Below are 12,192 nucleotides of genomic sequence, written 5' to 3' on the forward strand. Positions count from 1 at the left end.
CTGAGAAAAGTAGAGAAAATTATACTTCAGTTTGCACTCAAGAGTTTATCATTTCCCAAGAAAGATAAAATAAGATGAATTGATAACAAAAACCTAACAATTTATTATATATGAGAAATACACAAGATATAGAATGAAATTGTGGGGTTGGAATTTGGAATTAGGCCCCCTGTGACTAACATGTTTAGATAGACCCTTTGTCACAGAGGTCCCATGGCTAGGCATCTAAACCAAAATGAGGTCAAAAACAGAAAACAAAGACCCATATACACCAAAATACTGACAGTAGCATTTTTTTTTTGTAGTAGCAAAAAATGTGAAACAAAAAAAGATGTCCATTGGCTGGGGAATAACTAAACAAACTAGTATAGAGGAATGCAATATTACTCTGCTATGAAAAATGAATATGAAGAATTGAGAGAAGCATGGAAAGGCTTATGTGAAGTGATACAAAGTGAACTAAGCAAAACCAGGAAAATACTATACGCAATAACTATGACAATGTAAGTGGAAAAAATCAAACAGTAATTATTTCTTTAGGCACCTACCATGTGCCAAACACTGCAAAGTGTAGGAGAAGAAGAAGTAAATACAAAGATAAAAATGAAACAGTCCTTGCCTTTAGGGTGTGGAGAATACATTCTATTGGAGGAGATACCATGAACATAAATATGTAGAAAATAAATACAATTTTTGCATGTGCAAATGGGGGTGTGCACAGGCAGTTGATGGGGGATTTGGAAAGGCTTCATATACAGATTGCTTCAGCAGAGTTGTGAAGGAAATGAAGGATTCCAAATGGGAAGGTGAGGGGAGAGTGCATAGGCAGATGGAGATGAACAATAGCATTAAACTGAATGCTATGTATATAGTTATAATGACCAAGCTTGACTCTGAAGAAAAGTTAGAAAACAGACCTCCATCCCCTCATTGAGGAGGTGGGAAGTATTGTGTGAGGAATGCTATATAAACTGCCTGATACAAGATGTGTTTGCTTTGGCTGAACTTCTCTTTTTCAATTTGTTTTTTATTCTTTGTTACATTTCAGTGGATGGAAAGGGAGGAGAAAAGTATTCAGAAATGAAGGAAATATTAAAAACTAATACCAATTTAAAAATTTTAATATCCACAAAAAAGAGAAAGGCCAATTAATCTGTTGGTTGATTAACCTTTATCCTTTTGTACCACAGTACATATGCTAAGACACTTCTGGGCTTCTTCCTCTTTCATAGATTTATTTTCTCCGATCCCTGGGGCTAGGGGCATTTTCAGGCTTTAACCCACTACGAGAGTGGAGTCTGTTGCTGGGAAACTGCCAGCAGGTTAATTTTTAAAGCCAATATCTAAGTTTGCAGCAGCCAAATGGAGTTCATGATGGGCTGTGAATTGGGAGCTTGAGGAATGTGCTTTTAGTTTTCTTGTTATATTTTTTTTTCTGTAAGAGAATAAACTGCTGGTTTTATTGCAATGTCGAGTGTCCTTTTCATTCATTTGAAATGGTTAGGAGGAAACTGAGCCTAAGCTATATCTTGCTCTGTTGTCTTGCAGCTATAGATAAACCAAATCTCCTCTTCAACATCTCCCATAGTAGGTGCTATAGAAGGGCTAGTTATGATGATGAAGATTATGTAAGTATAGAATAACATCTATTTTGCTTGCCTCCAGGGGCCAGAATCAGGACTAACGTATGGAAATTCCTTGGAGGCATATTTAGGATCAATAAGAAGAATAAAAGTTCTCTGAAAATAAAATGGTCTGCCTCAGAAGACAAAACTCCATCACTAGAGTGTTTCAAGTGCAAATGACCATTTGTCCGAGATGTTGAAGAGATTTAGTTTGTCTATAGCTGTAAGATGACAGAGCAAGATATAGCTTAGGCTCAGTTTCCCTTAGCATTTTTTTTTGGTGGGGAAATGAGGATTAAGTGACTTGCCCAGGATCACACAGCTAGTAAGTGTCAAGTGTCTGAAGCTGGATTTGAACTCAGGTCCTCCTGAATCTAGGGCCCTGTGCTTTATCCACTGCACCACCTAGCTGCCCCTCCCCTTAGCATTTTAAATGAACAAAAAGCACACTCAACCCTGGAAAGTAGGTGCTATTATTATCTCCATTTTACAGATGAGGAAATTGAGGTAAACAGGTGAAATGATGTGCCCAAGATCTCACAACTAATGAGTGTCTGAGGCTATATTTGAACTCAGGTCTTCCTGGCTCCAGGTCCAGTTCTCTGTCCACTGTGCCACTTAGCTGTCTAAGAATGAGGTGATAATCCATATGATACTTTAAGTACTTGAAAACAGCCATCATGATGAAAACCAGTCTTTCTTGATTTTTAGGCTAAAATACCCTGTTTCTTTAAGCAATCCTAGTATGAAAGGTTTTTGGTTTTCTCACCATCCTATTGTTGTTCAGTCATTTTTCAGTCATACCTGACTCTTCATAACCCCAGTTGGGGTTTTCTTAAAGATACTGTAGTGGTTTTGCCATTTATTTCTCCAGCTCTTTTTACAGATGAAGAAACTGAGGCAAACAGGGTTAAGTGACTTGCGCAGCTGTAAGTGTCTGAGGCCAGATTTTAAGTCAGTAAGATGAGTCTACTTGATTCTAGGCCCAGCATTCTATCCACTGTGCCACCTAGCTGCTCTCACCATTCTGACCTTAGTCCAGTGATATAACTTCTCAGTGTCCTTTCTAAAGTATAATATGTAGAACAGAAAATAATATTTTAGGTGCAGTTTAACCAGGACAGGACTATAAATTCTCTTATTCTGGAAAGTATGTTCTGTCAATACAATTTAAGAGTAAATCAGTTTGGCCTGTAATCCCATCTGCTGGGGTGGCAGAAACTGCTGAATTGTTTGAGTTCTTAGCTACAGTTGGGCTAAGCTGGTAGAGTGTCCATGATAAGTCCAGCACCAGTATGGGAAGCCCAAAGGATCAAGGAGCCACCAGGTTGCCGAAGAGGGGTGCAGGTTAGAAATGGAACAGCTTAAAACTTCCATGTTTATCAAGCACTGGGATTGGACCCATGGTAGAGCCTGTACTATACTTCTAGTCTGGGTAAGCAAGGGAGGCCCAGTGTTTTTCTCTCCTCTTCTCTCCCCTCCCCTCCCCCTCTCCCCTTCCCTGTCCTTTTTCCTTCCTTCCTTCCTTCCTTCCCAGTTTTTGTTGTTGTTGTTGTTGTTGTTGTTTTGTTCTATCAGTCATGACCATGAGTTCTGTTAGGATGCAGAGATGTTGTTCAAACTAAACTGATGATTTCAACTCCAATGAAGGATGTCCTTTCATCATCTTATCACTTACGTTCCAATTCCCCATAATCCACTTCTACTCTAGACTTCCCAGTACTGAATGCCATTCTACTTGGTAGAGGAAACTGAAATATAACAGGAATTGAGTTCTTTTGCCTTCTCTCCGTTATGTATTATCAGAGTTCCCTTTGCTTCACGTGTGGTCCTTTTTGATCTTTTTGCTTCCCACAGAGCTTTAACACAAGACAAAAAAGGCCTTTTGTTGTCCTTGGTGGCAATTGAAAGACTGGGCTCATTCTGCTCTACTCCTCCCCCACCCCACCCCGCTTTTCACTGTTTTATACTTGTTACTTTTAAATCTAATTTTCATTCCTTGAAACCAATAGCATGTGTTCTCCTTCCATGCTTTAAGTCTACTCCCTCACCTAATCCTATATATGTTACTAAAAATGGAAATATTTAATGCTACATAACTGTACTAGAGAAAGATGGAACCTGTTCTTAGTCATTAGCAGTATTTCCAAGCAACTTTGTACTTTCTTTCTCTTTTTCTTTAGAGGTTGCAACAGGACTTTAATTTCTCATAAAACCTTTCCTGTTCACCTTTAATATCCTGCTTCCCTATGGTGTTTCTAAAAGGAACAGATAAGGCTGAACCAATCTCCATGACTACTGCCTCTTATGCTCAATTTTCCTCATTCACCTTTATCCTTGAACTGAAGAAGTGACAGACATAAAACCTATGTAGAGAGAAGAGACAGGAAAGCATTTTGGGCATACAGAAAAGTGGTTTCTTCATGCCATCTTACAGAGATGTTTTTTGTGCTTTTTTTTTTTTTAATGAGTCATTCTTCTCCCTACCTAGCCTGTTTACTTTGGTAATAGAAAGATAAGTTGATAAAATATATCTAATTTTAAACTGAAATGATTTATTTCTTTTTGCTTTTCAGACTTTCTGAATATTAACTCTATAAACTCTATAAACCCACCTACCCCTCTACTGTGAGGGGGTATAAAAAGGAGTGGAGGGGCAGCTAGGTGGCGCAGTGGATAGAGCACCGGCCCTGGAGTCAGGAGTACCTGAGTTCAAATCCGGCCTCAGACACTTAACACTTACTAGCTGTGTGACCCAGGGCAAGTCACTTAATCCCAATTGCCTCACTAAAAATAAATAAATAAATAAAAGAAAAAGAAAAAGGAGTGGAAAATGAATTATTTTTAAACTGGAATGAATGTGAAAGTGAGGAGACTGAGAAAGAAACAGGAGGAAGAGGAATTATAAGAATCATGCAGGAGGCAGCTAGGTGGCACAGTGGATAAATCACTGGCCTTGGATTCAGGAGGACCTGAGTTCAAATCCGGCCTCAGACACTTGACACTTACTAGCTGTGTGACCCTGGGCAAGTCACTTAACCCCCATTGCCCTGCCCAAAAAACAAACAAAACAAAAAAAGTTAAGAAGCATGCAAAGAAGTAGCAAGACCAGGGTGTGCAGTTTTTTTAATTACTTGTAGAATAGTATCCCTATGTGTTTGAAGTCAGATTATCAGGAAAAGAATGTGAGCTTAGCAGACAGATGTGAAGATTTTTATACAATAATAGATAAATTAATAAATGGATGAGTGAATGAACAGGTAAATAATAATACGTTTTCCACTCTGTTATTTTATTTGACCCTCACAAGAACTCTGTGAGGTAGTCAGGCAGATAGACTCTAAACTCTAAATCACCCACCTCAAACTCAAATAGAGAAAGGACCACTAAACCATACCTAAGGATCCATTCAGGCTGCATATTGACTTAGAAAATCATATATTGACATTATATACACACACACACACACACACACACACATATGTTTTGGCATTTTAAAGTCTTCTTAAATATTTACCAATTACATTTTAATCTGATTTGCACCACATAGGGTTGTGTTATGGGACTATATGGTTGACACCTCAGCTCTGAAGTGCTTAGTGATGCATGAAGCTCAGAGAAGTTGCTGCCCCACAGCTAATATGGGCTAAGACTGCAACTAGAAACCCATGTCATCCCAATTCCTGCCATACTCCTCCTCTTGCAATACAATTACCACCAAGCTCTGTCTCCTCTGCTTTATCTCTCTCTCTCTTTTTTTTTTTTTCCGGGGCAATGAGGGTTAAGTGACTTGCCCAGCCAGGGTCACACAGCTAGTAAGTGTCAAGTGTCTGAGGCGGGATTTGAACTCAGTTTGAATCCAGGCCCAGTGCTTTATCCATTGCACCACCTAGCTGCCCCAGTTGTTTTTGTTTTAATCCCCAATACCTTGTCTATCCTTATAGAAGATCACAACTATTCTTTCCAGTTCAGGGCTTTGGGACACCAGGACAGCATCATGGATTTTCTCATCTACCCTTATTAGTTTTTTTAGCTGGAATGTCAGAAGTCATTCTAAGCATTGTGGAAAGACAGAGAATAGCTGGGCTGTATTTGTCTCTGTGTTAGCGTGTCACTGGGAGTGATGTGGATGAACAGATGGCTAAATGTCTCCAATGACCTAGCAAATTTATAGATGCAAAATAGACTGAAAGTTTGGGAGCTCTTTAAGATCATTTTGGGGATTGGGATGTTGAAACATTATTGAGTTTCCAAATGCTTTGAGATCAGATTCTTCATTTCTGGATTCTAACTTGGAGAAGTAATTTATTTTTTAAAAATAAGATTAAAAATAGTCTCTTGTTGCTTAGATCTTCCTTGTCACTAGATTCATAACTGTCAAAAGCTGCCATTTTCCATATTGCCTTAAAAATTCCCAATGTCCTTGATCTATGTTTTGTATTTTGGTTAAGTCACTTTCCTCATTCAGAAATGGGGACATTAATGCTTGCAGTAGTTATTTCCCTGGGTTCTTGTGAGGATCAGCTGAGATGGTGTATGTATAGTGCTTTGGAAACTTTAAAGTGCTTGGTAAATATCCATTTTTCATATCCTGATTACTTGGCAATGAGACTCCCTTAAACTCTGCCTTACCTTCAGTACTTTCTCCTGGGTTATAAAGACAGATAATATAAAAAGATGGGGGTCAGGGGAAGGAAAGGCTAGCAAACATTTGAATTGTTGGTCTCCTGTAAACTAAGTGCCTGACAGATAATTCTAGCCCTCTCCACTGCTGAAACATACAAATATGGATGTAATTTTCTTTTAGTCTCTGTTTGCAAGGGTATTGGCTTACCTGACAGTCTGTACTTTCATGAAGACAGTTTTAAATTAAAAGCTTGAAAACAGATTTTGAAATTTGATACACCACGAATGGGAAAAGAGCCATTTTAGGCAATCATTGTGCAAATCTCTGCAAGAAGGTGTTAAGGACATACAGCGGCTCTAATTCTGTCACTGACATTCTGGGGACATAGTTCATAGAGCTAGCCTCTTTATGAAGTTAATTTCCTCTCTTGAAATCTTTGGTACATGGTTTAGAGGGATTTGGGTCTTATGAAATGAGATACTATTGATAAAACCTTCTTAGAGGAAAACATGACAGTACATAATGTTTTACTGCCCCTGGCTTTTTTGTGCTCTAGCAGCATTGACTTTGGGCTGCAGAATTTATTAGGGATTCTCCCAAGCTTGACTATGTTTACTGCTCTACAAAGCAGATTAAACAGTGTCCTTGTTCTCCTGCTGCTTAGAGCATTTTAAGATACTAGAAAGTTAAGGCTACTGAGCAAGCAGCCATTAAGTCCAACAAAGTTACTTTTTTTTTTAAATAAAATCTCATAAAAAATTTATGGCCATAGGCCTATCTACTTAATGAATCATAATTTAGTGCAAATGATAGAAAATTACATTACTATCAGTTATGGTTGACCAAACACAATCTACTGTGGTCCTTTTCTTTCTATACTTTTTACATTTTGCATTTCTTTGTAATCCTAGTGCTTGGTACAGTGCTTTAGTATAGTATAAGTAGTTATACTATAGTATAGTATATAGTATAGTAGTATGTTATATATAGTATAGTAGTTATTTACTAAGCACCTATAAGCCAGGCATCATGCTAGATGCTAGTGCTACAAGTATAAGGAATGAAATGATTCCCTTCTCACAATGAGTTTACCTTCTAATGAATGACTATTAAGAATTTTTGTTGATACCCTTTTTTAAAAAAATCACCAAAATTGCTACCAGTATCCTTTCCTTCCTCCTCCCAGAGACCATCCCATATAACAAATATTTTTAAAGAAAAAAGAGAAAGATGAATGGGGGAAATTAGCAAAACTGATCAATACATCAAAAAGTTATGAAAAAAAAAAGGTCTTAATTGAACAAGGTGTTCCTTTGTGCCCATTTCATCCCATTATTAACCTGAGGTTTAAGGGAAGAAGATCATTAAAGATTTTCAGAGCACAAGGCTAATGTGCCATTTTGCAGCTAATCATAATGGTTGAGTCTAAAGAGAAGTCATTGTGTCAGTCTGAAATAACATTGAATTCAATACTAATTGTGGCATAGTTTATTGAGTAAGCCTACACCACCAATTCAGCACAGATGTTAAATGGGCTGAAAAAAGGAACTCACTTTTATTTTGCAGTGTGTTAGAGATCTAAATTCATATATTTAGAGGTAAGGTATTAAGAGTGTTTAGTTGAACTATTTTATCTTCATTCCTGTGATGATATTCAAAAATTGAATTCTTACCCCTTTCTCCTGACTAGAGGCTGATTGTATTCATGAAGAACTAAATCCTACATTTTTATTTCTCAAGTAGAGTGAAATGATCTCTTAAATTTCAAGTGTATGGGATAGTGATTGACCAGGAGGATTCATGCTTGGAGATTTGGTCAGAATTTCCTGCTGTTAGTTCAAATATCATTACTGACCTCCTTGCCATGCCAGTCCCTTCCCCTTTCCCCCAAACTACATTTCTAAAGCATTTAAAAATATTATGCTATACTGACTTGACCCTTTTATGAGATTTAACAGTTTTATTTAATAAACTTGGTTTTGTTTACTAGTGTGAGCTTTTACTAATATGGCCTTTTGTTTGTGTTATAGTCATTTTGTAAATAAGCCTGGATTGCCTTGTCCATAGTAGATACTTAATACATATTTTTCAAATTGAATGTAGATAGGGCCTGTGTACAACCAATGGAACAGCTTACTAGATTGGAGAGTCTGAAGATCTGGCTTTGGTTCTGTCTGGACTATGTGTATGCTCTGGAACTTTGGTGAACTAAGTCTCTCATCACCAGTTTCCTTATCTTTAAAACAGGGATAACAACACCTGCCTTAACTACTTCACATGTTAAGGAATCAAATGTGCTTAGTAAACTGTGAAGTGCTTTAGAAGAGTAAACTGTAAGGTATCATCATTATTTATTCCATGAAAGACAAAGCAATATAATACATGGCACGTTCAGCTTTCTTTACTGTTCTAGAAAAATTGTATTAACTAGTTGTTTTACCATAGCAGGCCCGAAACGTCAGAGGACAAAAGGTACAGCCAAAGTTGCTACACTCATGAGTACTGTGGATGTATTGAAAAAAATTGAGGTAAGCTTCATCTACTTGTTAAGCAATCTGAATGTGTGCTCTACTGAAAGGGGGTGGGTACTATTTTTCTGAAAGAGCTTACTCACGTGTTCCACCCTATCCTTTGATATCACCAATTTGGCAGACGAAAACATGGTTTGCAAAAAATAACAGGAAATCTCTAGATAAGCCAGTGTATTATCTGGAAAGTGGCATAATTTGTCTCATCAGTTTTATGCAGAGTCAGAGAATATTATAGCTGACAGAGACCTTAGATATTGTCAAGTCTCTTCCCCACCGTTTTATCAGCCTTCACCATCTTTTTCCTTTCTCATTTGTAAACATCTCTTTCCATACTTTCTTCTCTACCCCTTTGCCTTCCTCCTCTCCAGGCTCAGTGACTTCCTACCCAGGAATGATAAAAAACAAAATAAAGAAACTAGGAGGAAGGAAAGAAGACTAAGTGAAATTTAGATATTTAAATAGCTTTTATTTCCTTTATCGTAGATAAGTCCTTTTAGTTTGTAATACTTAGTTTGTATCTACATGCACTCTTTTTTCTTTGTCTCTACCATATCCATATAGCATTTTATTTCTACATATCTTTGTCTATGTATTCAGTGTATCACTGTGAACCTCCTACAAGTTGTGAGGATTGATGAAGGAACAGTGATCAAATATACCTGGCTTAAATTTGGTGGGTTGATGGATGAGGTTGCACACATAGCTTATGGAGTCAAGCTGTAGCCAACTTAAATTGATTGAAAGTGGTCAGGTTCTGGCCAGCTGTAGAGCTCAGCAGCATGATGAGTATTAAGGAGATGTGCATTATAACTAAGATTGATCTGGAGCTCCAAATGTGGTTTATCTTCAGGACAAAGAGTGGCTCTTCATCCAGTTAGAAGGGTTTATAGTAGCTCGAATATGGGCCAAGTCATATTTGACCTACGAAACCTGAAAATTCCATCAAAGTTTATCAGTTTTAATAGAATAAAATTAGAATTCAAATGACCATAATCATTATTTCAGAGGTAGAAGTAGTTCAGGTCTTTAATATGTAACACACACACACATTCAGAAGGAAAAACACATTCCAGTCTCAAACAGCATTCAACAAATATTTGAATTTTAACCTGTTCTAGAATTTGTATACTACTGAAACTCAAAAGATTTGGTTCAGGGGCACTATGACTTTTCAGTCTTAATTTGCCAAGTTTTAGAAAATGAATCAGACACAATAGGTTTAAGGACAGAAACCCATAATTTTAAAATAAAAAATACATATTTCACTTCTTCCCTCCTCTTCCTCTTCCTCCTCTACCACTACTGTATTTATAATTTTATGTAAGTTAGTGGCTAGAATCCCAACTTGATGAAAATATTGTTACTTGCTCAGTTAGATGAATTTAGCCCCAAGCTTAACCTGAGAAGCCTAATTTTTTTTAGGTGGTTAGGGGAGCAATGTTGCCTCTTTTTTTTCTCTTCCCTCTTTATTTTTTAAAATAAAAGTATTTTATTATTTTCCAGTTACATGTAAAGATAGTTTTCAACATTTGTTTTTATAAGATTTCTAGTTTCAAATTTTTCTCCCTCCCTCCCCCCTCCCCAAGACAGCAAGTAATCTGATATTGGTTATATGTGTACAATCACATTAAACATATTTCTGCATTAGTCAATCAGAGAACAAAGGAAAAACCTCAAAGAAGAAAAACAACAGCACCAAAAACGAATCAAACAGTAGGGTTCAATGTGCATCCATATTCCATAGTTATTTTTCTTTTTTCTGGATTTGGAGAGCATTTTCCATCATGGGTCCTTTGGAACTATCTTGTACCATTGTATTGCTGAGAAGAATCAAGTCTATCATAGTTGATCAACACAATAATGTTGATGATACTGTGTACAGTGTTCTCCTGGTTGGACTCATCTCACTCAGCATCAGTTCATGCAGGTCCTTCCAGGTTTCTCTGAAATTTGCCTGCTCATTGTTTCTTACAGCACAATAGTATTCCATTACATTCATATACCACAACTTGTTCAGCCATTCCCCAGTTGACTGGCAACCCCTCAATTTCCAATTCCTTGCCACAACAAAAAGAGCAGCTATATATTTTTTTTTATACGTGGGTCCTTTTCCCTTTTTTATGATCTCTTTGGGGAAAAGACCTAATAGTGGTATTTCTGGGTCAAAGGGTATGCACAGCTTTATAGCTCTTTGGCCATAGTTCCAAATTGCTCTCCAGAATGGCTGGCTCAGTTCACAACTCCACCAATAATATATTAGTGTTCCACTGTTTCCACAGCTTCTCCAACATTTATTATTTTCCTTTTTGTCATATTAGCCAATCTGATAGGTGTCAGAGGGTACCTCAGAGTTGTTTTAATTTGAATTTCTCTAATCAATAGTAATTTAGAGCATTTTTTCATATGGCAATAGATAGCTTTGATTTCTTCATCAGAAAACTGCCTGTTCATATCCTTTGACCATTTCTCAATTTGGGAATGACTTGGATTCTTATAAATTTGATTTAGCTCTCAATACATTTTAGAAATGAAACCTTTATCAGAAGTACTTCTTGCTTCTTTTTTTAAAAAAAAATATTTAGGGGGCGGCTAGGTGGCGCAGGATTCAAGAGTACCTGAGTTCAAATCCCACCTCAGACACTTGACACTTACTAGCAGTGTGACCCTGGGCAAGTCACTTAACTCCCGTTGCCCCGCAAACAAAACAAAACAAAACAAAAATTTAGTATTTTTCTCCAACTACATGTAAAAACAATTTTAGCATTTGTCTTTAAATTTTTTATTTCCAAATTCTCTCCCTTACTCCCCACACCCCTCATTGAGAAAGCAAGCAATTTTATATAGGTTATACATGTGTAGTCATGTAAAACATTTCCATATTAGTCATGTTATAAAAAAGAAAACATAGACAAAAAAAACCCAATCCAAGAAAAATAAAGTGAAAAAAAATATGCTTCGATAGTATTCAGCCTCCATCAGTGCTTTCTTTGGTAATGGATGGCATTTTTCAACCTAAGTTCTTTAGAGTTCTCTTGGATCATTGTATTGCTGAGAATAGCTAAGTCATTGACAGTTCATTATCTTACAATATTGCCCTTAGTGTGTATAATGTTATCCTGGTTCTACTCATATTACTTTGCATCAGTTCAGGTAGGTCTTTCCAGGTTTTTCTTTTTTGTTTTCTTTTTTGTTTTTTGGTGAGGCAATTGGGGGTTAAGTGACTTGCCCAGGGTCACACAGCTAGTAAGTGTCAAGTGTCTGAGGCCATATTTGAACTCAGGTTCTCCTGACTCCACGGCTGGTACTCTATCCACTACACCACCTATCTGCCCCACACCACCTAGCTGCCCCCAGGTTTTTCTGAGAAGAGCTTGCTCATCATTTCTTATAGTACAATAGTATTCCATAT

General features: G+C 37.1%; 1 protein-coding gene across 1 annotated transcript in view; it reads left to right on the forward strand.

Annotated features, from left to right (window-relative positions):
* The window catches only part of POLR3G (RNA polymerase III subunit G), a 63,736-nt gene that overhangs the window by 42,403 nt on the left and 9,141 nt on the right, over positions 1–12,192 (forward strand). The window contains 1 exon segment of the mRNA XM_043969008.1: positions 8,698–8,780. Coding sequence (XP_043824943.1) covers positions 8,698–8,780 — 83 coding nt within the window.

This window comes from Dromiciops gliroides, chromosome 1 (genome assembly GCF_019393635.1).
Source record: "Dromiciops gliroides isolate mDroGli1 chromosome 1, mDroGli1.pri, whole genome shotgun sequence".
Taxonomy (NCBI): Eukaryota; Metazoa; Chordata; class Mammalia; order Microbiotheria; family Microbiotheriidae; genus Dromiciops; species Dromiciops gliroides.